The sequence below is a fragment of the Lathyrus oleraceus genome, chromosome 7, assembly GCF_024323335.1.
Source record: "Lathyrus oleraceus cultivar Zhongwan6 chromosome 7, CAAS_Psat_ZW6_1.0, whole genome shotgun sequence".
Taxonomy (NCBI): Eukaryota; Viridiplantae; Streptophyta; class Magnoliopsida; order Fabales; family Fabaceae; genus Lathyrus; species Lathyrus oleraceus.
The window spans coordinates 525,117,962-525,145,714 of record NC_066585.1 but is presented as its reverse complement, the minus strand read 5'-3'; the positions used below and the strand labels follow the sequence as shown (position 1 = coordinate 525,145,714).

General features: G+C 29.6%; 4 protein-coding genes and 1 pseudogene across 4 annotated transcripts; all 5 read right to left on the bottom strand.

The window, feature by feature from the left end:
• Positions 1-326: 326 nt before the first annotated feature.
• LOC127104745 (F-box/LRR-repeat protein At3g48880) lies at positions 327-1,437 on the bottom strand. Its single transcript, XM_051041911.1, has 2 exons — positions 1,001-1,437; positions 327-900 (listed from the first exon to the last, which is right to left on the bottom strand). Exons 1-2 carry the CDS (start codon positions 1,435-1,437, stop codon positions 327-329), a joined length of 1,011 nt encoding a protein of 336 aa, XP_050897868.1.
• Positions 1,438-6,447: 5,010 nt separating this feature from the next.
• LOC127104744 (F-box/LRR-repeat protein At3g48880) lies at positions 6,448-7,558 on the bottom strand. Its single transcript, XM_051041910.1, has 2 exons — positions 7,122-7,558; positions 6,448-7,021 (listed from the first exon to the last, which is right to left on the bottom strand). Exons 1-2 carry the CDS (start codon positions 7,556-7,558, stop codon positions 6,448-6,450), a joined length of 1,011 nt encoding a protein of 336 aa, XP_050897867.1.
• Positions 7,559-12,573: 5,015 nt separating this feature from the next.
• On the bottom strand, positions 12,574-13,684 carry LOC127104743 (F-box/LRR-repeat protein At3g48880). The gene is made up of 2 exons (XM_051041908.1): positions 13,248-13,684; positions 12,574-13,147 (listed from the first exon to the last, which is right to left on the bottom strand). The coding sequence occupies exons 1-2, from the start codon at positions 13,682-13,684 to the stop codon at positions 12,574-12,576; spliced, it is 1,011 nt and encodes a 336-aa protein (XP_050897865.1).
• A 5,010-nt stretch (positions 13,685-18,694) lies between these two features.
• LOC127104742 (F-box/LRR-repeat protein At3g48880) lies at positions 18,695-19,805 on the bottom strand. The gene is made up of 2 exons (XM_051041907.1): positions 19,369-19,805; positions 18,695-19,268 (listed from the first exon to the last, which is right to left on the bottom strand). Exons 1-2 carry the CDS (start codon positions 19,803-19,805, stop codon positions 18,695-18,697), a joined length of 1,011 nt encoding a protein of 336 aa, XP_050897864.1.
• A 5,059-nt stretch (positions 19,806-24,864) lies between these two features.
• Positions 24,865-25,974, bottom strand: LOC127104741 (F-box/LRR-repeat protein At3g48880-like; annotated as a pseudogene).
• Between the last annotated feature and the right edge of the window lie 1,779 nt (positions 25,975-27,753).

Here is a 27,753-nt window from a genome sequence, read left to right as displayed (position 1 = left end):
TGGTCTTGCATATTAACCTCAACTAATCTAATTAAATTTTAAATTTCCGAATTTTCACATAGTTAATAAGATAAACATGAATAATATAATAACTTTTAAATAACTAAAGAATTTCGCGTAATTAATAAGATAAACATAACAATAAATTTTAAATAATTAAATAATTTCGCTTAATTAATAAGATAAACATGAACAACACAGTAAATTTTAAATAACTAAAAATTAATATGAATATCTTTTTTACATTAAAAAATTAAAATGTACCATGAAATTAACAAATCAGACAAAATAAATTAAGCGAAAAAAATTACAATAAAAGTGAGATTTCAAATGGCAAGAGACTTGACTTCATCGTCTTTCCAAATTCCTTCCTCGTACATGAACCATCTAGGAAATCCACAACCATCTCTTGTTCGATGACACATGATGCATGATGTTTGTTTCTCGCATAGGAAAAACTCACACAACCTAGAAGCCTTTTCTCTTATAGTACTAAGATCAATTTCATTGATAAACATGTACCTTTCACGATCATCAACATGAAAACCAGATTTCACAAAACAAAAATGTGAAATGTTGAGTACTTGTAAATGTTGAAGTTTATCTAAAATCAAAGCAAGAGCTTTCATATCCAAACATGAACATCGAATACTTAGTACTTCTAAGTTTGGAAGATGCATGGTGAGAGCAGAAGCAAACCGCATATGTAAATGTCCCATAATCTTTAGCTCTTTGAAATTCTTGCAATTCTTCGAAATTTCTTCAAATACATATTTTGGATCTCTTATACTTGGCATTGTCATTGATTCTAGATCCTTCCATCCCCTAATAGCTTTTTTAATAGATATTTTCTTGATTCTATTCCATGACACAAAAACTAATCGTCTTACAAGTGGACACCTGTCACAATACAATTTATCCATTCATCAGTTTCAGTTATCAATCATCCGTCATTAGATATTTTTAATGAAGAGAGTTGTAATGAAAAATCTATAATTACCTTTTAGCTGTATACATGAATTGATCATCGGTGAGAAACAAATTATAATGAAAAATCAAATTTTTGATATTTCCATTACTAGATTTCAACGCAGCAAACAACAAATTGTATAAATTGTTGTCGAAGTGATGATTAACCCAAACAAACGGCTCAACTCGAGTCTTGATAAAATCGGATTTCAACATCGAAAAATCAAGTGTTTGCCAACCCTCCTGGCTAGCTTTGCACCATGCTTCGAAAAATCGATCAATGGCGGAAGATGATTCAAAGATATCTAAATATTTAAAAATTTCAACCGACATATCACTGTTGAAATTCTTCATTAAAGTTTCAACAGAGACATCGTTGTTGAGATTCTTCATAAGGTTACTCATCATCACTGTCATGTTTTCAACTTCCATTGTAGTATCATCAAGTCTTCCAAATTCACTGCACATTGTGAAATCAATTTTAATGACACTTTGTTAGTTGCAAAAAAAGACGTTTAGGCGACAACGATTATATATTTAATGATATAACCTATTACCTATATATATGCCTTGTAAATCTATATCTTTTTTCTTTAGCATAACAAAATCGTTATTATAATCATATCTTCATAATCATAATCATATCTTCATAATCATATATAATAACAAATTATAATCCTAAATGTTTTTCTTCAAAATTTTCCAAGTGAAAAAATTGTAATAAATAATATTTATAATTAATTAAGTAACAATAACAATGATTGACTTTTAAAATATGCCAAAAAGTTATAAAATAATAAGAATTAATTAAATAAATAATAACTAATTAATTAAATAAATAATAACTAATTAATTAAATAATAATTACTAATATTAAAAAATGCCAAAATTTATGAAAATAATAATAATTAATTAAATAATCATTATTAATCTTAAAAAATCCCAACCTCCATGCTTCTAATTACTTAACTAAATAAAAAAAACTTAAGCAAAAAACTTAAAGTGGTGGTTTAAAATCACAATTCATATTCATTTGATTTTTCTAATAATCTATATCATTCATTATCTATGCCATTGTGTAATGAGAATTTCAAAATCAACTAAACTATTTACAAACTTTGTTTGGAAATTTTTCTAAAACAAATTTACTTTTTTTTAGATAAACCAGTAATAACGCACAGACATATCTCTAATGAATTATCTGAGATGATGTGCGGCGAGAATAGTCACATCATTAGGCTTCCATCTATCTTCCTTCGTCCTGTTAAATAAAGTTATGGCTTCATTGGGCCGGCTCTCTTGAGCCAACACAAAAAACATTATAATCTAAGAAGCAATGTCTCGTTTGATCATTTCATCAAAAACTTTCTATGTAGCATTAATAAAACCAATTTTTGCATACACATCTAACAAAATATGAGTAATAATACATCAACATCACCCAAAACGTAGAATCTGAGAATGCAATTGGGTTGCTTCAGAGAAAGCTAAAGCACGCGTGCATCCCTTGATAGTGAATGAACATGTCAAAGCATAAATCTTTTGAAGGCAATGTAACTTGTTGTGATGCTGTTATAAGATATGTAATTCAGTTTTAGAAGTTAGAAGCTAATTATACACTGTTTACTTCTAGTTATGTATGTTTTTACTAACAACTATGTATACGGTTACTGCTAATTGTGTATGTGGTTACTAATTAGAAGTTAGTTAATCATACAATCATATATAAAGAATGTAGCAAATGTTTGTAATACACTCAGTTCCATTATAATAATACTCCTATCTGAATTGCTCTTTATTCTTTTATATTTTTTCTCAATTTGCAAATAACTTGTAATTCAAGTTATCTAACAAATTTGTATCTAGAGCATTGGTTCGATCTTCGATCTCCATCCATGAAAAATAGTAGTACAACCTTCAATCAGTCCCCCGCCAATCTACTAGTTTTTAAGAGAAAAAATTATGATAAATGGTGTGTGTAGATGAATATGATATTCAGATTTCAAGACGTGCTTGAAATTGTGAATGATGTTTTCTTAACATTAACGATAAATGCTATCGAGGTGTAAAGAGTTTATCATTGTGAAATGATTAAGAAAGATGAGAAAGGATTGTACTTGATTCACCATTGTGTGAACTCAAATGTCTTTGAGAAGATCATTAAGCAAGAAACAAGCAAATATCCGTAAGATACTCTCAAGAAGTTGTATGGTAGGGATGACAGATTAAAGAAAATAAAGTTGAATGATGGTGAAGTCATTAATGAGTTCTTCTCAAAGTTGGTAATTTTTACAAACTAAATAAAGTCTTGCGGAGAGAAGATCTCTAAAGTGTAGAAAATGAATAAGGTTTTAAGTGCTCTTCCTGCAAAATTTGATCACATTGTTGTGGCCATTGAAAAGTTCAAAGATTTGTCATAAATGAAACTTGAAGAATTGCAAGCATCTCTTGAATGTAGTGAGTTGAGGTTAAAATGGAAAAATTCGAAAAAGGTATATGAAGAAGCTTTACATGCCAAATTCTTCAAGAAAATGAAAAAGGACTCCTCAAACAACAATAAGGGTAAATAAAAATGGAAGAATAAGTGGAATGAAAGTGATGGTGCAAGAAAGAATTTAAGAAGTCAGAGTGAGACAAACAAAAATGGTACTTTTCATAGTTAGGAATTCAAAAAGAAGGTGGAGATGAAATAAGTTCAATGAATTTTATGTCAAAAGTTTGGACAATATGTTGGGGATTGTTACTTAAAAAAGAATCAAAGGAGAATGTCAACGGTGTAACACAACCTGCTCATGCTGGAAATACTGATTCAAAAGAAGTCACTTTGATGGCTCATATACACTTAACTCAAGACAAAACTAACTTTTGGTACCTCAACCAATCTCAGACGAGATATGAGGGGTGTTTGTCCCTAAGCGATTCAAACCTCCTTTTTTGCCAAGATTGATGGGTGCAGTGATTCCTACAAGCACGTCGGATCCATCAACACATAAATGACCACCATAAAAGCACTCAACTCCATGAAGGGCAAGCTACTATATGACACTTTTAGGGACGCTGCCATGCGATGGTATATGGGTCTACCCCGTGCCTCCGTCGCTAGCTATCATAAGCGGGTAAAAAAACTTGTACACCAGTTCACTGCTAGCCATCACAGAAAAATGTACACCACCAACTTGTTTAACATACTAAATGGTCCATAGAGTCTGACCAGTCTTGCCATTAGCGTGTCCTGAAGAAGAACTATGAAGCTAAAATGCAGTCACTTCTTCGTTTGCTGAAGCAATAAGAATGACCATAGAGGACCCTGCATAATTCATCTCTCTTTCTTGTTGAATCACCAATGAAAATGCCTTGTCAATGGTAGGAAGGGGATGCATCATCATTATTTGAGATTTGGAATGTGTAAACTTCTCATTCAAACCCTTAAGAAACCTGATAACATATTCTTGCTCTCTATATTTTCGAATTGAATCGATGGCACCACAAGAACATGACATGGCACAAGAACAAGCTGGTACAGGTCGATAATTCTCGAGTTCATCCCACATTACCTTCAATTGAGTGAAATAATTTGAAACATCAAGAGAACCCTGGCGAAACTTGTACAAATCTTCTTGAATATCTGAAATGCGGAAAATATCACCTTGCAAAAAAACGGAGCTGCAAGTTCTTCCATACTCCAACTGCACTTTCGATCCACAACACGGACTTAGCAATAGATTCGGATATTGAACGGTGAATCCATGTTAGAACCATTATGTTACACCGAATTCATGAAGCGTATAAGGGATAAGAAACGAGAGGCTTTGTGAGTGTACCGTCAACGAATTTGTCCTTGTTCTTGGAGATCAACGCAATATGTATTCATCTCACCTAAGTATGGTAATTTTTATCATCAAGTAAAGGTAAAACGAGGATGATTGGAAGATTCTCATTCGGATGTAGGTAATACGGATTCGACGAGTTTGTGGAAAAATCAGTGAAGCTCTGGTTAGCCATGAAAGAAGAAATGAAGGAACAACAAGAATCTGCAAATTGGAATAATCTGTTGAAAGATAACGCAATCGGTTGAAAGATAACGCAATCGATTGGAGAGGAGAAAGGAAGAACAATGACTACCAGAGCTATTGAGGCTCTGATACCATGTCAATATTCAGATAAGAAGAAGCAGTGATAACAGAGATGATGAAGATAGAATCAAGATCCATTGAAGAAGAAGATACAAACAGAAGTTTTTTATAAAACAGTTAGAAAGAAGTAAATGATAAAATCTGTTATATTCACATTATCCACGTAAATTGATATATATATATATATATATATATATATATATATATATATATATATATATATATATATATATATATATTATCTGTATAATACACAAAGTTATGTATAAGCTAATAGACAATTCAAAAATATTAAATAGAGAGATCAAATTCATGATTTCTTTAAGAACTAAAAAAAATCTAAATAGATAATCAAAATGCATTTAAGCCAACATTTAATTTAATAGATTAAAAATTAATAATTAATGGTTACCATGATTTGTAGTCTTTGTTTAGTGATAGGAGAGAGTAATTTATGTAATTTATGATTCATAATTTAGTAATTTTTATTAACTCTAAATACTCTGAATTGTTGGATCAAGAATGGCGGAACTTTTTGGTTTGCTACTCTTGATTTGAGGTTATTTTAGGTATTTTTAGTTTTAATATTCTTGTTTATTTATTGTAATTAAGGTATATGATTTTATGAAATTTATGTTATTTGTTTGAATGAATAATGGCGTTTTGGTTACTTTAAATATTTAATTTGGATTTTATGATGGTAGAGATTAAGATATTTGAATTTGATTGAGACTTTATTTACAAATATTTAAATAAAACTTAAATACTTTTGAAGTGAATTATGAGATTGTTGAAATTGCGTTCAACTAAAAAGTTTCACAGAATTAAATTCAAAAAAGAATCCATCAAAATCTATATAATTTTGAAATTTAAAAACACAATTATTAATATAACTTCTATCAAAATAAATACCAACTCATTCATTACTCTAAAAAACATTCTATAATTGTATCGAAAAAAAATAGATTTAAAATATTTTTGCTCTGTTAATTTTATAGTTTATTAGATATAATATATTTTGGTCTTGCATATTAACCTCAACTAATCTAATTAAATTTTAAATTTCCGAATTTTCACATAGTTAATAAGATAAACATGAATAATATAATAACTTTTAAATAACTAAAGAATTTCGCGTAATTAATAAGATAAACATAACAATAAATTTTAAATAATTAAATAATTTCGCTTAATTAATAAGATAAACATGAACAACACAGTAAATTTTAAATAACTAAAAATTAATATGAATATCTTTTTTACATTAAAAAATTAAAATGTACCATGAAATTAACAAATCAGACAAAATAAATTAAGCGAAAAAAATTACAATAAAAGTGAGATTTCAAATGGCAAGAGACTTGACTTCATCGTCTTTCCAAATTCCTTCCTCGTACATGAACCATCTAGGAAATCCACAACCATCTCTTGTTCGATGACACATGATGCATGATGTTTGTTTCTCGCATAGGAAAAACTCACACAACCTAGAAGCCTTTTCTCTTATAGTACTAAGATCAATTTCATTGATAAACATGTACCTTTCACGATCATCAACATTAAAACCAGATTTCACAAAACAAGAATGTGAAATGTTGAGTACTTGTAAATGTTGAAGTTTATCTAAAATCAAAGCAAGAGCTTTCATATCCAAACATGAACATCGAATACTTAGTACTTCTAAGTTTGGAAGATGCATGGTGAGAGCAGAAGCAAACCGCATATGTAAATGTCCCATAATCTTTAGCTCTTTGAAATTCTTGCAATTCTTCGAAATTTCTTCAAATACATATTTTGGATCTCTTATACTTGGCATTGTCATTGATTCTAGATCCTTCCATCCCCTAATAGCTTTTTTAATAGATATTTTCTTGATTCTATTCCATGACACAAAAACTAATCGTCTTACAAGTGGACACCTGTCACAATACAATTTATCCATTCATCAGTTTCAGTTATCAATCATCCGTCATTAGATATTTTTAATGAAGAGAGTTGTAATGAAAAATCTATAATTACCTTTTAGCTGTATACATGAATTGATCATCGGTGAGAAACAAATTATAATGAAAAATCAAATTTTTGATATTTCCATTACTAGATTTCAACGCAGCAAACAACAAATTGTATAAATTGTTGTCGAAGTGATGATTAACCCAAACAAACGGCTCAACTCGAGTCTTGATAAAATCGGATTTCAACATCGAAAAATCAAGTGTTTGCCAACCCTCCTGGCTAGCTTTGCACCATGCTTCGAAAAATCGATCAATGGCGGAAGATGATTCAAAGATATCTAAATATTTAAAAATTTCAACCGACATATCACTGTTGAAATTCTTCATTAAAGTTTCAACAGAGACATCGTTGTTGAGATTCTTCATAAGGTTACTCATCATCACTGTCATGTTTTCAACTTCCATTGTAGTATCATCAAGTCTTCCAAATTCACTGCACATTGTGAAATCAATTTTAATGACACTTTGTTAGTTGCAAAAAAAGACGTTTAGGCGACAACGATTATATATTTAATGATATAACCTATTACCTATATATATGCCTTGTAAATCTATATCTTTTTTCTTTAGCATAACAAAATCGTTATTATAATCATATCTTCATAATCATAATCATATCTTCATAATCATATATAATAACAAATTATAATCCTAAATGTTTTTCTTCAAAATTTTCCAAGTGAAAAAATTGTAATAAATAATATTTATAATTAATTAAGTAACAATAACAATGATTGACTTTTAAAATATGCCAAAAAGTTATAAAATAATAAGAATTAATTAAATAAATAATAACTAATTAATTAAATAAATAATAACTAATTAATTAAATAATAATTACTAATATTAAAAAATGCCAAAATTTATGAAAATAATAATAATTAATTAAATAATCATTATTAATCTTAAAAAATCCCAACCTCCATGCTTCTAATTACTTAACTAAATAAAAAAAACTTAAGCAAAAAACTTAAAGTGGTGGTTTAAAATCACAATTCATATTCATTTGATTTTTCTAATAATCTATATCATTCATTATCTATGCCATTGTGTAATGAGAATTTCAAAATCAACTAAACTATTTACAAACTTTGTTTGGAAATTTTTCTAAAACAAATTTACTTTTTTTTAGATAAACCAGTAATAACGCACAGACATATCTCTAATGAATTATCTGAGATGATGTGCGGCGAGAATAGTCACATCATTAGGCTTCCATCTATCTTCCTTCGTCCTGTTAAATAAAGTTATGGCTTCATTGGGCCGGCTCTCTTGAGCCAACACAAAAAAACATTATAATCTAAGAAGCAATGTCTCGTTTGATCATTTCATCAAAAACTTTCTATGTAGCATTAATAAAACCAATTTTTGCATACACATCTAACAAAATATGAGTAATAATACATCAACATCACCCAAAACGTAGAATCTGAGAATGCAATTGGGTTGCTTCAGAGAAAGCTAAAGCACGCGTGCATCCCTTGATAGTGAATGAACATGTCAAAGCATAAATCTTTTGAAGGCAATGTAACTTGTTGTGATGCTGTTATAAGATATGTAATTCAGTTTTAGAAGTTAGAAGCTAATTATACACTGTTTACTTCTAGTTATGTATGTTTTTACTAACAACTATGTATACGGTTACTGCTAATTGTGTATGTGGTTACTAATTAGAAGTTAGTTAATCATACAATCATATATAAAGAATGTAGCAAATGTTTGTAATACACTCAGTTCCATTATAATAATACTCCTATCTGAATTGCTCTTTATTCTTTTATATTTTTTCTCAATTTGCAAATAACTTGTAATTCAAGTTATCTAACAAATTTGTATCTAGAGCATTGGTTCGATCTTCGATCTCCATCCATGAAAAATAGTAGTACAACCTTCAATCAGTCCCCCGCCAATCTACTAGTTTTTAAGAGAAAAAATTATGATAAATGGTGTGTGTAGATGAATATGATATTCAGATTTCAAGACGTGCTTGAAATTGTGAATGATGTTTTCTTAACATTAACGATAAATGCTATCGAGGTGTAAAGAGTTTATCATTGTGAAATGATTAAGAAAGATGAGAAAGGATTGTACTTGATTCACCATTGTGTGAACTCAAATGTCTTTGAGAAGATCATTAAGCAAGAAACAAGCAAATATCCGTAAGATACTCTCAAGAAGTTGTATGGTAGGGATGACAGATTAAAGAAAATAAAGTTGAATGATGGTGAAGTCATTAATGAGTTCTTCTCAAAGTTGGTAATTTTTACAAACTAAATAAAGTCTTGCGGAGAGAAGATCTCTAAAGTGTAGAAAATGAATAAGGTTTTAAGTGCTCTTCCTGCAAAATTTGATCACATTGTTGTGGCCATTGAAAAGTTCAAAGATTTGTCATAAATGAAACTTGAAGAATTGCAAGCATCTCTTGAATGTAGTGAGTTGAGGTTAAAATGGAAAAATTCGAAAAAGGTATATGAAGAAGCTTTACATGCCAAATTCTTCAAGAAAATGAAAAAGGACTCCTCAAACAACAATAAGGGTAAATAAAAATGGAAGAATAAGTGGAATGAAAGTGATGGTGCAAGAAAGAATTTAAGAAGTCAGAGTGAGACAAACAAAAATGGTACTTTTCATAGTTAGGAATTCAAAAAGAAGGTGGAGATGAAATAAGTTCAATGAATTTTATGTCAAAAGTTTGGACAATATGTTGGGGATTGTTACTTAAAAAAGAATCAAAGGAGAATGTCAACGGTGTAACACAACCTGCTCATGCTGGAAATACTGATTCAAAAGAAGTCACTTTGATGGCTCATATACACTTAACTCAAGACAAAACTAACTTTTGGTACCTCAACCAATCTCAGACGAGATATGAGGGGTGTTTGTCCCTAAGCGATTCAAACCTCCTTTTTTGCCAAGATTGATGGGTGCAGTGATTCCTACAAGCACGTCGGATCCATCAACACATAAATGACCACCATAAAAGCACTCAACTCCATGAAGGGCAAGCTACTATATGACACTTTTAGGGACGCTGCCATGCGATGGTATATGGGTCTACCCCGTGCCTCCGTCGCTAGCTATCATAAGCGGGTAAAAAAACTTGTACACCAGTTCACTGCTAGCCATCACAGAAAAATGTACACCACCAACTTGTTTAACATACTAAATGGTCCATAGAGTCTGACCAGTCTTGCCATTAGCGTGTCCTGAAGAAGAACTATGAAGCTAAAATGCAGTCACTTCTTCGTTTGCTGAAGCAATAAGAATGACCATAGAGGACCCTGCATAATTCATCTCTCTTTCTTGTTGAATCACCAATGAAAATGCCTTGTCAATGGTAGGAAGGGGATGCATCATCATTATTTGAGATTTGGAATGTGTAAACTTCTCATTCAAACCCTTAAGAAACCTGATAACATATTCTTGCTCTCTATATTTTCGAATTGAATCGATGGCACCACAAGAACATGACATGGCACAAGAACAAGCTGGTACAGGTCGATAATTCTCGAGTTCATCCCACATTACCTTCAATTGAGTGAAATAATTTGAAACATCAAGAGAACCCTGGCGAAACTTGTACAAATCTTCTTGAATATCTGAAATGCGGAAAATATCACCTTACAAAAAAACGGAGCTGCAAGTTCTTCCATACTCCAACTGCACTTTCGATCCACAACACGGACTTAGCAATAGATTCGGATATTGAACGGTGAATCCATGTTAGAACCATTATGTTACACCGAATTCATGAAGCGTATAAGGGATAAGAAACGAGAGGCTTTGTGAGTGTACCGTCAACGAATTTGTCCTTGTTCTTGGAGATCAACGCAATATGTATTCATCTCACCTAAGTATGGTAATTTTTATCATCAAGTAAAGGTAAAACGAGGATGATTGGAAGATTCTCATTCGGATGTAGGTAATACGGATTCGACGAGTTTGTGGAAAAATCAGTGAAGCTCTGGTTAGCCATGAAAGAAGAAATGAAGGAACAACAAGAATCTGCAAATTGGAATAATCTGTTGAAAGATAACGCAATCGGTTGAAAGATAACGCAATCGATTGGAGAGGAGAAAGGAAGAACAATGACTACCAGAGCTATTGAGGCTCTGATACCATGTCAATATTCAGATAAGAAGAAGCAGTGATAACAGAGATGATGAAGATAGAATCAAGATCCATTGAAGAAGAAGATACAAACAGAAGTTTTTTATAAAACAGTTAGAAAGAAGTAAATGATAAAATCTGTTATATTCACATTATCCACGTAAATTGATATTATATATATATATATATATATATATATATATAATATATATATATATATATATATATATATATATATTATCTGTATAATACACAAAGTTATGTATAAGCTAATAGACAATTCAAAAATATTAAATAGAGAGATCAAATTCATGATTTCTTTAAGAACTAAAAAAAATCTAAATAGATAATCAAAATGCATTTAAGCCAACATTTAATTTAATAGATTAAAAATTAATAATTAATGGTTACCATGATTTGTAGTCTTTGTTTAGTGATAGGAGAGAGTAATTTATGTAATTTATGATTCATAATTTAGTAATTTTTATTAACTCTAAATACTCTGAATTGTTGGATCAAGAATGGCGGAACTTTTTGGTTTGCTACTCTTGATTTGAGGTTATTTTAGGTATTTTTAGTTTTAATATTCTTGTTTATTTATTGTAATTAAGGTATATGATTTTATGAAATTTATGTTATTTGTTTGAATGAATAATGGCGTTTTGGTTACTTTAAATATTTAATTTGGATTTTATGATGGTAGAGATTAAGATATTTGAATTTGATTGAGACTTTATTTACAAATATTTAAATAAAACTTAAATACTTTTGAAGTGAATTATGAGATTGTTGAAATTGCGTTCAACTAAAAAGTTTCACAGAATTAAATTCAAAAAAGAATCCATCAAAATCTATATAATTTTGAAATTTAAAAACACAATTATTAATATAACTTCTATCAAAATAAATACCAACTCATTCATTACTCTAAAAAACATTCTATAATTGTATCGAAAAAAAATAGATTTAAAATATTTTTGCTCTCTGTTAATTTTATAGTTTATTAGATATAATATATTTTGGTCTTGCATATTAACCTCAACTAATCTAATTAAATTTTAAATTTCCGAATTTTCACATAGTTAATAAGATAAACATGAATAATATAATAACTTTTAAATAACTAAAGAATTTCGCGTAATTAATAAGATAAACATAACAATAAATTTTAAATAATTAAATAATTTCGCTTAATTAATAAGATAAACATGAACAACACAGTAAATTTTAAATAACTAAAAATTAATATGAATATCTTTTTTACATTAAAAAATTAAAATGTACCATGAAATTAACAAATCAGACAAAATAAATTAAGCGAAAAAAATTACAATAAAAGTGAGATTTCAAATGGCAAGAGACTTGACTTCATCGTCTTTCCAAATTCCTTCCTCGTACATGAACCATCTAGGAAATCCACAACCATCTCTTGTTCGATGACACATGATGCATGATGTTTGTTTCTCGCATAGGAAAAACTCACACAACCTAGAAGCCTTTTCTCTTATAGTACTAAGATCAATTTCATTGATAAACATGTACCTTTCACGATCATCAACATTAAAACCAGATTTCACAAAACAAGAATGTGAAATGTTGAGTACTTGTAAATGTTGAAGTTTATCTAAAATCAAAGCAAGAGCTTTCATATCCAAACATGAACATCGAATACTTAGTACTTCTAAGTTTGGAAGATGCATGGTGAGAGCAGAAGCAAACCGCATATGTAAATGTCCCATAATCTTTAGCTCTTTGAAATTCTTGCAATTCTTCGAAATTTCTTCAAATACATATTTTGGATCTCTTATACTTGGCATTGTCATTGATTCTAGATCCTTCCATCCCCTAATAGCTTTTTTAATAGATATTTTCTTGATTCTATTCCATGACACAAAAACTAATCGTCTTACAAGTGGACACCTGTCACAATACAATTTATCCATTCATCAGTTTCAGTTATCAATCATCCGTCATTAGATATTTTTAATGAAGAGAGTTGTAATGAAAAATCTATAATTACCTTTTAGCTGTATACATGAATTGATCATCGGTGAGAAACAAATTATAATGAAAAATCAAATTTTTGATATTTCCATTACTAGATTTCAACGCAGCAAACAACAAATTGTATAAATTGTTGTCGAAGTGATGATTAACCCAAACAAACGGCTCAACTCGAGTCTTGATAAAATCGGATTTCAACATCGAAAAATCAAGTGTTTGCCAACCCTCCTGGCTAGCTTTGCACCATGCTTCGAAAAATCGATCAATGGCGGAAGATGATTCAAAGATATCTAAATATTTAAAAATTTCAACCGACATATCACTGTTGAAATTCTTCATTAAAGTTTCAACAGAGACATCGTTGTTGAGATTCTTCATAAGGTTACTCATCATCACTGTCATGTTTTCAACTTCCATTGTAGTATCATCAAGTCTTCCAAATTCACTGCACATTGTGAAATCAATTTTAATGACACTTTGTTAGTTGCAAAAAAAGACGTTTAGGCGACAACGATTATATATTTAATGATATAACCTATTACCTATATATATGCCTTGTAAATCTATATCTTTTTTCTTTAGCATAACAAAATCGTTATTATAATCATATCTTCATAATCATAATCATATCTTCATAATCATATATAATAACAAATTATAATCCTAAATGTTTTTCTTCAAAATTTTCCAAGTGAAAAAATTGTAATAAATAATATTTATAATTAATTAAGTAACAATAACAATGATTGACTTTTAAAATATGCCAAAAAGTTATAAAATAATAAGAATTAATTAAATAAATAATAACTAATTAATTAAATAAATAATAACTAATTAATTAAATAATAATTACTAATATTAAAAAATGCCAAACTTTATGAAAATAATAATAATAAATTAAATAATCATTATTAATCTTAAAAAATCCCAACCTCCATGCTTCTAATTACTTAACTAAATAAAAAAAACTTAAGCAAAAAACTTAAAGTGGTGCTTTAAAATCACAATTCATATTCATTTGATTTTTCTAATAATCTATATCATTCATTATCTATGCCATTGTGTAATGAGAATTTCAAAATCAACTAAACTATTTACAAACTTTGTTTGGAAATTTTTCTAAAACAAATTTACTTTTTTTTAGATAAACCAGTAATAACGCACAGACATATCTCTAATGAATTATCTGAGATGATGTGCGGCGAGAATAGTCACATCATTAGGCTTCCATCTATCTTCCTTCGTCCTGTTAAATAAAGTTATGGCTTCATTGGGCCGGCTCTCTTGAGCCAACACAAAAAAACATTATAATCTAAGAAGCAATGTCTCGTTTGATCATTTCATCAAAAACTTTCTATGTAGCATTAATAAAACCAATTTTTGCATACACATCTAACAAAATATGAGTAATAATACATCAACATCACCCAAAACGTAGAATCTGAGAATGCAATTGGGTTGCTTCAGAGAAAGCTAAAGCACGCGTGCATCCCTTGATAGTGAATGAACATGTCAAAGCATAAATCTTTTGAAGGCAATGTAACTTGTTGTGATACTGTTATAAGATATGTAATTCAGTTTTAGAAGTTAGAAGCTAATTATACACTGTTTACTTCTAGTTATGTATGTTTTTACTAACAACTATGTATACGGTTACTGCTAATTGTGTATGTGGTTACTAATTAGAAGTTAGTTAATCATACAATCATATATAAAGAATGTAGCAAATGTTTGTAATACACTCAGTTCCATTATAATAATACTCCTATCTGAATTGCTCTTTATTCTTTTATATTTTTTCTCAATTTGCAAATAACTTGTAATTCAAGTTATCTAACAAATTTGTATCTAGAGCATTGGTTCGATCTTCGATCTCCATCCATGAAAAATAGTAGTACAACCTTCAATCAGTCCCCCGCCAATCTACTAGTTTTTAAGAGAAAAAATTATGATAAATGGTGTGTGTAGATGAATATGATATTCAGATTTCAAGACGTGCTTGAAATTGTGAATGATGTTTTCTTAACATTAACGATAAATGCTATCGAGGTGTAAAGAGTTTATCATTGTGAAATGATTAAGAAAGATGAGAAAGGATTGTACTTGATTCACCATTGTGTGAACTCAAATGTCTTTGAGAAGATCATTAAGCAAGAAACAAGCAAATATCCGTAAGATACTCTCAAGAAGTTGTATGGTAGGGATGACAGATTAAAGAAAATAAAGTTGAATGATGGTGAAGTCATTAATGAGTTCTTCTCAAAGTTGGTAATTTTTACAAACTAAATAAAGTCTTGCGGAGAGAAGATCTCTAAAGTGTAGAAAATGAATAAGGTTTTAAGTGCTCTTCCTGCAAAATTTGATCACATTGTTGTGGCCATTGAAAAGTTCAAAGATTTGTCATAAATGAAACTTGAAGAATTGCAAGCATCTCTTGAATGTAGTGAGTTGAGGTTAAAATGGAAAAATTCGAAAAAGGTATATGAAGAAGCTTTACATGCCAAATTCTTCAAGAAAATGAAAAAGGACTCCTCAAACAACAATAAGGGTAAATAAAAATGGAAGAATAAGTGGAATGAAAGTGATGGTGCAAGAAAGAATTTAAGAAGTCAGAGTGAGACAAACAAAAATGGTACTTTTCATAGTTAGGAATTCAAAAAGAAGGTGGAGATGAAATAAGTTCAATGAATTTTATGTCAAAAGTTTGGACAATATGTTGGGGATTGTTACTTAAAAAAGAATCAAAGGAGAATGTCAACGGTGTAACACAACCTGCTCATGCTGGAAATACTGATTCAAAAGAAGTCACTTTGATGGCTCATATACACTTAACTCAAGACAAAACTAACTTTTGGTACCTCAACCAATCTCAGACGAGATATGAGGGGTGTTTGTCCCTAAGCGATTCAAACCTCCTTTTTTGCCAAGATTGATGGGTGCAGTGATTCCTACAAGCACGTCGGATCCATCAACACATAAATGACCACCATAAAAGCACTCAACTCCATGAAGGGCAAGCTACTATATGACACTTTTAGGGACGCTGCCATGCGATGGTATATGGGTCTACCCCGTGCCTCCGTCGCTAGCTATCATAAGCGGGTAAAAAAACTTGTACACCAGTTCACTGCTAGCCATCACAGAAAAATGTACACCACCAACTTGTTTAACATACTAAATGGTCCATAGAGTCTGACCAGTCTTGCCATTAGCGTGTCCTGAAGAAGAACTATGAAGCTAAAATGCAGTCACTTCTTCGTTTGCTGAAGCAATAAGAATGACCATAGAGGACCCTGCATAATTCATCTCTCTTTCTTGTTGAATCACCAATGAAAATGCCTTGTCAATGGTAGGAAGGGGATGCATCATCATTATTTGAGATTTGGAATGTGTAAACTTCTCATTCAAACCCTTAAGAAACCTGATAACATATTCTTGCTCTCTATATTTTCGAATTGAATCGATGGCACCACAAGAACATGACATGGCACAAGAACAAGCTGGTACAGGTCGATAATTCTCGAGTTCATCCCACATTACCTTCAATTGAGTGAAATAATTTGAAACATCAAGAGAACCCTGGCGAAACTTGTACAAATCTTCTTGAATATCTGAAATGCGGAAAATATCACCTTGCAAAAAAACGGAGCTGCAAGTTCTTCCATACTCCAACTGCACTTTCGATCCACAACACGGACTTAGCAATAGATTCGGATATTGAACGGTGAATCCATGTTAGAACCATTATGTTACACCGAATTCATGAAGCGTATAAGGGATAAGAAACGAGAGGCTTTGTGAGTGTACCGTCAACGAATTTGTCCTTGTTCTTGGAGATCAACGCAATATGTATTCATCTCACCTAAGTATGGTAATTTTTATCATCAAGTAAAGGTAAAACGAGGATGATTGGAAGATTCTCATTCGGATGTAGGTAATACGGATTCGACGAGTTTGTGGAAAAATCAGTGAAGCTCTGGTTAGCCATGAAAGAAGAAATGAAGGAACAACAAGAATCTGCAAATTGGAATAATCTGTTGAAAGATAACGCAATCGGTTGAAAGATAACGCAATCGATTGGAGAGGAGAAAGGAAGAACAATGACTACCAGAGCTATTGAGGCTCTGATACCATGTCAATATTCAGATAAGAAGAAGCAGTGATAACAGAGATGATGAAGATAGAATCAAGATCCATTGAAGAAGAAGATACAAACAGAAGTTTTTTATAAAACAGTTAGAAAGAAGTAAATGATAAAATCTGTTATATTCACATTATCCACGTAAATTGATATATATATATATATATATATATATATATATATATAATATATATATATATATATATATATATATATTATCTGTATAATACACAAAGTTATGTATAAGCTAATAGACAATTCAAAAATATTAAATAGAGAGATCAAATTCATGATTTCTTTAAGAACTAAAAAAAATCTAAATAGATAATCAAAATGCATTTAAGCCAACATTTAATTTAATAGATTAAAAATTAATAATTAATGGTTACCATGATTTGTAGTCTTTGTTTAGTGATAGGAGAGAGTAATTTATGTAATTTATGATTCATAATTTAGTAATTTTTATTAACTCTAAATACTCTGAATTGTTGGATCAAGAATGGCGGAACTTTTTGGTTTGCTACTCTTGATTTGAGGTTATTTTAGGTATTTTTAGTTTTAATATTCTTGTTTATTTATTGTAATTAAGGTATATGATTTTATGAAATTTATGTTATTTGTTTGAATGAATAATGGCGTTTTGGTTACTTTAAATATTTAATTTGGATTTTATGATGGTAGAGATTAAGATATTTGAATTTGATTGAGACTTTATTTACAAATATTTAAATAAAACTTAAATACTTTTGAAGTGAATTATGAGATTGTTGAAATTGCGTTCAACTAAAAAGTTTCACAGAATTAAATTCAAAAAAGAATCCATCAAAATCTATATAATTTTGAAATTTAAAAACACAATTATTAATATAACTTCTATCAAAATAAATACCAACTCATTCATTACTCTAAAAAACATTCTATAATTGTATCGAAAAAAAATAGATTTAAAATATTTTTGCTCTGTTAATTTTATAGTTTATTAGATATAATATATTTTGGTCTTGCATATTAACCTCAACTAATCTAATTAAATTTTAAATTTCCGAATTTTCACATAGTTAATAAGATAAACATGAATAATATAATAACTTTTAAATAACTAAAGAATTTCGCGTAATTAATAAGATAAACATAACAATAAATTTTAAATAATTAAATAATTTCGCTTAATTAATAAGATAAACATGAACAACACAGTAAATTTTAAATAACTAAAAATTAATATGAATATCTTTTTTACATTAAAAAATTAAAATGTACCATGAAATTAACAAATCAGACAAAATAAATTAAGCGAAAAAAATTACAATAAAAGTGAGATTTCAAATGGCAAGAGACTTGACTTCATCGTCTTTCCAAATTCCTTCCTCGTACATGAACCATCTAGGAAATCCACAACCATCTCTTGTTCGATGACACATGATGCATGATGTTTGTTTCTCGCATAGGAAAAACTCACACAACCTAGAAGCCTTTTCTCTTATAGTACTAAGATCAATTTCATTGATAAACATGTACCTTTCACGATCATCAACATTAAAACCAGATTTCACAAAACAAGAATGTGAAATGTTGAGTACTTGTAAATGTTGAAGTTTATCTAAAATCAAAGCAAGAGCTTTCATATCCAAACATGAACATCGAATACTTAGTACTTCTAAGTTTGGAAGATGCATGGTGAGAGCAGAAGCAAACCGCATATGTAAATGTCCCATAATCTTTAGCTCTTTGAAATTCTTGCAATTCTTCGAAATTTCTTCAAATACATATTTTGGATCTCTTATACTTGGCATTGTCATTGATTCTAGATCCTTCCATCCCCTAATAGCTTTTTTAATAGATATTTTCTTGATTCTATTCCATGACACAAAAACTAATCGTCTTACAAGTGGACACCTGTCACAATACAATTTATCCATTCATCAGTTTCAGTTATCAATCATCCGTCATTAGATATTTTTAATGAAGAGAGTTGTAATGAAAAATCTATAATTACCTTTTAGCTGTATACATGAATTGATCATCGGTGAGAAACAAATTATAATGAAAAATCAAATTTTTGATATTTCCATTACTAGATTTCAACGCAGCAAACAACAAATTGTATAAATTGTTGTCGAAGTGATGATTAACCCAAACAAACGGCTCAACTCGAGTCTTGATAAAATCGGATTTCAACATCGAAAAATCAAGTGTTTGCCAACCCTCCTGGCTAGCTTTGCACCATGCTTCGAAAAATCGATCAATGGCGGAAGATGATTCAAAGATATCTAAATATTTAAAAATTTCAACCGACATATCACTGTTGAAATTCTTCATTAAAGTTTCAACAGAGACATCGTTGTTGAGATTCTTCATAAGGTTACTCATCATCACTGTCATGTTTTCAACTTCCATTGTAGTATCATCAAGTCTTCCAAATTCACTGCACATTGTGAAATCAATTTTAATGACACTTTGTTAGTTGCAAAAAAAGACGTTTAGGCGACAACGATTATATATTTAATGATATAACCTATTACCTATATATATGCCTTGTAAATCTATATCTTTTTTCTTTAGCATAACAAAATCGTTATTATAATCATATCTTCATAATCATAATCATATCTTCATAATCATATATAATAACAAATTATAATCCTAAATGTTTTTCTTCAAAATTTTCCAAGTGAAAAAATTGTAATAAATAATATTTATAATTAATTAAGTAACAATAACAATGATTGACTTTTAAAATATGCCAAAAAGTTATAAAATAATAAGAATTAATTAAATAAATAATAACTAATTAATTAAATAAATAATAACTAATTAATTAAATAATAATTACTAATATTAAAAAATGCCAAAATTTATGAAAATAATAATAATTAATTAAATAATCATTATTAATCTTAAAAAATCCCAACCTCCATGCTTCTAATTACTTAACTAAATAAAAAAAACTTAAGCAAAAAACTTAAAGTGGTGGTTTAAAATCACAATTCATATTCATTTGATTTTTCTAATAATCTATATCATTCATTATCTATGCCATTGTGTAATGAGAATTTCAAAATCAACTAAACTATTTACAAACTTTGTTTGGAAATTTTTCTAAAACAAATTTACTTTTTTTTAGATAAACCAGTAATAACGCACAGACATATCTCTAATGAATTATCTGAGATGATGTGCGGCGAGAATAGTCACATCATTAGGCTTCCATCTATCTTCCTTCGTCCTGTTAAATAAAGTTATGGCTTCATTGGGCCGGCTCTCTTGAGCCAACACAAAAAAACATTATAATCTAAGAAGCAATGTCTCGTTTGATCATTTCATCAAAAACTTTCTATGTAGCATTAATAAAACCAATTTTTGCATACACATCTAACAAAATATGAGTAATAATACATCAACATCACCCAAAACGTAGAATCTGAGAATGCAATTGGGTTGCTTCAGAGAAAGCTAAAGCACGCGTGCATCCCTTGATAGTGAATGAACATGTCAAAGCATAAATCTTTTGAAGGCAATGTAACTTGTTGTGATGCTGTTATAAGATATGTAATTCAGTTTTAGAAGTTAGAAGCTAATTATACACTGTTTACTTCTAGTTATGTATGTTTTTACTAACAACTATGTATACGGTTACTGCTAATTGTGTATGTGGTTACTAATTAGAAGTTAGTTAATCATACAATCATATATAAAGAATGTAGCAAATGTTTGTAATACACTCAGTTCCATTATAATAATACTCCTATCTGAATTGCTCTTTATTCTTTTATTTTTTCTCAATTTGCAAATAACTTGTAATTCAAGTTATCTAACAAATTTGTATCTAGAGCATTGGTTCGATCTTCGATCTCCATCCATGAAAAATAGTAGTACAACCTTCAATCAGTCCCCCGCCAATCTACTAGTTTTTAAGAGAAAAAATTATGATAAATGGTGTGTGTAGATGAATATGATATTCAGATTTCAAGACGTGCTTGAAATTGTGAATGATGTTTTCTTAACATTAACGATAAATGCTATCGAGGTGTAAAGAGTTTATCATTGTGAAATGATTAAGAAAGATGAGAAAGGATTGTACTTGATTCACCATTGTGTGAACTCAAATGTCTTTGAGAAGATCATTAAGCAAGAAACAAGCAAATATCCGTAAGATACTCTCAAGAAGTTGTATGGTAGGGATGACAGATTAAAGAAAATAAAGTTGAATGATGGTGAAGTCATTAATGAGTTCTTCTCAAAGTTGGTAATTTTTACAAACTAAATAAAGTCTTGCGGAGAGAAGATCTCTAAAGTGTAGAAAATGAATAAGGTTTTAAGTGCTCTTCCTGCAAAATTTGATCACATTGTTGTGGCCATTGAAAAGTTCAAAGATTTGTCATAAATGAAACTTGAAGAATTGCAAGCATCTCTTGAATGTAGTGAGTTGAGGTTAAAATGGAAAAATTCGAAAAAGGTATATGAAGAAGCTTTACATGCCAAATTCTTCAAGAAAATGAAAAAGGACTCCTCAAACAACAATAAGGGTAAATAAAAATGGAAGAATAAGTGGAATGAAAGTGATGGTGCAAGAAAGAATTTAAGAAGTCAGAGTGAGACAAACAAAAATGGTACTTTTCATAGTTAGGAATTCAAAAAGAAGGTGGAGATGAAATAAGTTCAATGAATTTTATGTCAAAAGTTTGGACAATATGTTGGGGATTGTTACTTAAAAAAGAATCAAAGGAGAATGTCAACGGTGTAACACAACCTGCTCATGCTGGAAATACTGATTCAAAAGAAGTCACTTTGATGGCTCATATACACTTAACTCAAGACAAAACTAACTTTTGGTACCTCAACCAATCTCAGACGAGATATGAGGGGTGTTTGTCCCTAAGCGATTCAAACCTCCTTTTTTGCCAAGATTGATGGGTGCAGTGATTCCTACAAGCACGTCGGATCCATCAACACATAAATGACCACCATAAAAGCACTCAACTCCATGAAGGGCAAGCTACTATATGACACTTTTAGGGACGCTGCCATGCGATGGTATATGGGTCTACCCCGTGCCTCCGTCGCTAGCTATCATAAGCGGGTAAAAAAACTTGTACACCAGTTCACTGCTAGCCATCACAGAAAAATGTACACCACCAACTTGTTTAACATACTAAATGGTCCATAGAGTCTGACCAGTCTTGCCATTAGCGTGTCCTGAAGAAGAACTATGAAGCTAAAATGCAGTCACTTCTTCGTTTGCTGAAGCAATAAGAATGACCATAGAGGACCCTGCATAATTCATCTCTCTTTCTTGTTGAATCACCAATGAAAATGCCTTGTCAATGGTAGGAAGGGGATGCATCATCATTATTTGAGATTTGGAATGTGTAAACTTCTCATTCAAACCCTTAAGAAACCTGATAACATATTCTTGCTCTCTATATTTTCGAATTGAATCGATGGCACCACAAGAACATGACATGGCACAAGAACAAGCTGGTACAGGTCGATAATTCTCGAGTTCATCCCACATTACCTTCAATTGAGTGAAATAATTTGAAACATCAAGAGAACCCTGGCGAAACTTGTACAAATCTTCTTGAATATCTGAAATGCGGAAAATATCACCTTGCAAAAAAACGGAGCTGCAAGTTCTTCCATACTCCAACTGCACTTTCGATCCACAACACGGACTTAGCAATAGATTCGGATATTGAACGGTGAATCCATGTTAGAACCATTATGTTACACCGAATTCATGAAGCGTATAAGGGATAAGAAACGAGAGGCTTTGTGAGTGTACCGTCAACGAATTTGTCCTTGTTCTTGGAGATCAACGCAATATGTATTCATCTCACCTAAGTATGGTAATTTTTATCATCAAGTAAAGGTAAAACGAGGATGATTGGAAGATTCTCATTCGGATGTAGGTAATACGGATTCGACGAGTTTGTGGAAAAATCAGTGAAGCTCTGGTTAGCCATGAAAGAAGAAATGAAGGAACAACAAGAATCTGCAAATTGGAATAATCTGTTGAAAGATAACGCAATCGGTTGAAAGATAACGCAATCGATTGGAGAGGAGAAAGGAAGAACAATGACTACCAGAGCTATTGAGGCTCTGATACCATGTCAATATTCAGATAAGAAGAAGCAGTGATAACAGAGATGATGAAGATAGAATCAAGATCCATTGAAGAAGAAGATACAAACAGAAGTTTTTTATAAAACAGTTAGAAAGAAGTAAATGATAAAATCTATTATATTCACATTATCCACGTAAATGATATATATATATATATATATATATATATATATATATATATATATATATATATATATATATATATATATATATATATATATATATATATATATATATATATATATATATATATATATATATTATCTGTATAATACACAAAGTTATGTATAAGCTAATAGACAATTCAAAATATTAAATAGAGAGATCAAATTCATGATTTCTTTAAGAACTAAAAAAATCTAAATAGATAATCAAAATGCATTTAAGCCAACATTTAATTTAATAGATTAAAAATTAATAATTAATGGTTACCATGATTTGTAGTCTTTGTTTAGTGATAGGAGAGAGTAATTTATGTAATTTATGATTCATAATTTAGTAATTTTTATTAACTCTAAATACTCTGAATTGTTGGATCAAGAATGGCGGAACTTTTTGGTTTGCTACTCTTGATTTGAGGTTATTTTAGGTATTTTTAGTTTTAATATTCTTGTTTATTTATTGTAATTAAGGTATATGATTTTATGAAATTTATGTTATTTGTTTGAATGAATAATGGCGTTTTGGTTACTTTAAATATTTAATTTGGATTTTATGATGGTAGAGATTAAGATATTTGAATTTGATTGAGACTTTATTTACAAATATTTAAATAAAACTTAAATACTTTTGAAGTGAATTATGAGATTGTTGAAATTGCGTTCAACTAAAAAGTTTCACAGAATTAAATTCAAAAAAGAATCCATCAAAATCTATATAATTTTGAAATTTAAAAACACAATTATTAATATAACTTCTATCAAAATAAATACCAACTCATTCATTACTCTAAAAAACATTCTATAATTGTATCGAAAAAAAATAGATTTAAAATATTTTTGCTCTCTGTTAATTTTATAGTTTATTAGATATAATATATTTTGGTCTTGCATATTAACCTCAACTAATCTAATTAAATTTAAATTTCCGAATTTTCACATAGTTAATAAGATAAACATGAATAATATAATAACTTTTAAATAACTAAAGAATTTCGCGTAATTAATAAGATAAACATAACAATAAATTTTAAATAATTAAATAATTTCGCTTAATTAATAAGATAAACATGAACAACACAGTAAATTTTAAATAACTAAAAATTAATATGAATATCTTTTTTACATTAAAAAATTAAAATGTACCATGAAATTAACAAATCAGACAAAATAAATTAAGCGAAAAAAATTACAATAAAAGTGAGATTTCAAATGGCAAGAGACTTGACTTCATCGTCTTTCCAAATTCCTTCCTCGTACATGAACCATCTAGGAAATCCACAACCATCTCTTGTTCGATGACACATGATGCATGATGTTTGTTTCTCGCATAGGAAAAACTCACACAACCTAGAAGCCTTTTCTCTTATAGTACTAAGATCAATTTCATTGATAAACATGTACCTTTCACGATCATCAACATTAAAACCAGATTTCACAAAACAAGAATGTGAAATGTTGAGTACTTGTAAATGTTGAAGTTTATCTAAAATCAAAGCAAGAGCTTTCATATCCAAACATGAACATCGAATACTTAGTACTTCTAAGTTTGGAAGATGCATGGTGAGAGCAGAAGCAAACCGCATATGTAAATGTCCCATAATCTTTAGCTCTTTGAAATTCTTGCAATTCTTCGAAATTTCTTCAAATACATATTTTGGATCTCTTATACTTGGCATTGTCATTGATTCTAGATCCTTCCATCCCCTAATAGCTTTTTTAATAGATATTTTCTTGATTCTATTCCATGACACAAAAACTAATCGTCTTACAAGTGGACACCTGTCACAATACAATTTATCCATTCATCAGTTTCAGTTATCAATCATCCGTCATTAGATATTTTTAATGAAGAGAGTTGTAATGAAAAATCTATAATTACCTTTTAGCTGTATACATGAATTGATCATCGGTGAGAAACAAATTATAATGAAAAATCAAATTTTGATATTTCCATTACTAGATTTCAACGCAGCAAACAACAAATTGTATAAATTGTTGTCGAAGTGATGATTAACCCAAACAAACGGCTCAACTCGAGTCTTGATAAAATCGGATTTCAACATCGAAAAATCAAGTGTTTGCCAACCCTCCTGGCTAGCTTTGCACCATGCTTCGAAAAATCGATCAATGGCGGAAGATGATTCAAAGATATCTAAATATTTAAAAATTTCAACCGACATATCACTGTTGAAATTCTTCATTAAAGTTTCAACAGAGACATCGTTGTTGAGATTCTTCATAAGGTTACTCATCATCACTGTCATGTTTTCAACTTCCATTGTAGTATCATCAAGTCTTCCAAATTCACTGCACATTGTGAAATCAATTTTAATGACACTTTGTTAGTTGCAAAAAAAGACGTTTAGGCGACAACGATTATATATTTAATGATATAACCTATTACCTATATATATGCCTTGTAAATCTATATCTTTTTTCTTTAGCATAACAAAATCGTTATTATAATCATATCTTCATAATCATAATCATATCTTCATAATCATATATAATAACAAATTATAATCCTAAATGTTTTTCTTCAAAATTTTCCAAGTGAAAAAATGTAATAAATAATATTTATAATTAATTAAGTAACAATAACAATGATTGACTTTTAAAATATGCCAAAAAGTTATAAAATAATAAGAATTAATTAAATAAATAATAACTAATTAATTAAATAAATAATAACTAATTAATTAAATAATAATTACTAATATTAAAAAATGCCAAAATTTATGAAAATAATAATAATTAATTAAATAATCATTATTAATCTTAAAAAATCCCAACCTCCATGCTTCTAATTACTTAACTAAATAAAAAAAACTTAAGCAAAAAACTTAAAGTGGTGCTTTAAAATCACAATTCATATTCATTTGATTTTTCTAATAATCTATATCATTCATTATCTATGCCATTGTGTAATGAGAATTTCAAAATCAACTAAACTATTTACAAACTTTGTTTGGAAATTTTTCTAAAACAAATTTACTTTTTTTTAGATAAACCAGTAATAACGCACAGACATATCTCTAATAAATTATCTAAGATGATGTGCGGCGAGAATAGTCACATCATTAGGCTTCCATCTATCTTCCTTCGTCCTGTTAAATAAAGTTATGGCTTCATTGGGCCGGCTCTCTTGAGCCAACACAAAAAAACATTATAATCTAAGAAGCAATGTCTCGTTTGATCATTTCATCAAAAACTTTCTATGTAGCATTAATAAAACCAATTTTTGCATACACATCTAACAAAATATGAATAATAATACATCAACATCACCCAAAACGTAGAATCTGAGAATGCAATTGGGTTGCTTCAGAGAAAGCTAAAGCACGCGTGCATCCCTTGATAGTGAATGAACATGTCAAAGCATAAATCTTTTGAAGGCAATGTAACTTGTTGTGATACTGTTATAAGATATGTAATTCAGTTTTAGAAGTTAGAAGCTAATTATACACTGTTTACTTCTAGTTATGTATGTTTTTACTAACAACTATGTATACGGTTACTGCTAATTGTGTATGTGGTTACTAATTAGAAGTTAGTTAATCATACAATCATATATAAAGAATGTAGCAAATGTTTGTAATACACTCAGTTCCATTATAATAATACTCCTATCTGAATTGCTCTTTATTCTTTTATATTTTTTCTCAATTTGCAAATAACTTGTAATTCAAGTTATCTAACAAATTTGTATCTAGAGCATTGGTTCGATCTTCGATCTCCATCCATGAAAAATAGTAGTACAACCTTCAATCAGTCCCCCGCCAATCTACTAGTTTTTAAGAGAAAAAATTATGATAAATGGTGTGTGTAGATGAATATGATATTCAGATTTCAAGACGTGCTTGAAATTGTGAATGATGTTTTCTTAACATTAACGATAAATGCTATCGAGGTGTAAAGAGTTTATCATTGTGAAATGATTAAGAAAGATGAGAAAGGATTGTACTTGATTCACCATTGTGTGAACTCAAATGTCTTTGAGAAGATCATTAAGCAAGAAACAAGCAAATATCCGTAAGATACTCTCAAGAAGTTGTATGGTAGGGATGACAGATTAAAGAAAATAAAGTTGAATG

Excerpts from the sequence above, each read along its gene's own strand:
- LOC127104745 (XM_051041911.1), bottom strand. The coding sequence starts at position 1,437 with ATGTGCAGTGAATTTGGAAGACTTGATGATACTACAATGGAAGTTGAA. Across the intron at positions 901-1,000 it reads TTCATGTATACAGCTAAAAG|GTGTCCACTTGTAAGACGAT; the intron begins GTAATTATAGAT and ends GTATTGTGACAG.
- LOC127104744 (XM_051041910.1), bottom strand. The coding sequence starts at position 7,558 with ATGTGCAGTGAATTTGGAAGACTTGATGATACTACAATGGAAGTTGAA. Across the intron at positions 7,022-7,121 it reads TTCATGTATACAGCTAAAAG|GTGTCCACTTGTAAGACGAT; the intron begins GTAATTATAGAT and ends GTATTGTGACAG.
- LOC127104743 (XM_051041908.1), bottom strand. The coding sequence starts at position 13,684 with ATGTGCAGTGAATTTGGAAGACTTGATGATACTACAATGGAAGTTGAA. Across the intron at positions 13,148-13,247 it reads TTCATGTATACAGCTAAAAG|GTGTCCACTTGTAAGACGAT; the intron begins GTAATTATAGAT and ends GTATTGTGACAG.
- LOC127104742 (XM_051041907.1), bottom strand. The coding sequence starts at position 19,805 with ATGTGCAGTGAATTTGGAAGACTTGATGATACTACAATGGAAGTTGAA. Across the intron at positions 19,269-19,368 it reads TTCATGTATACAGCTAAAAG|GTGTCCACTTGTAAGACGAT; the intron begins GTAATTATAGAT and ends GTATTGTGACAG.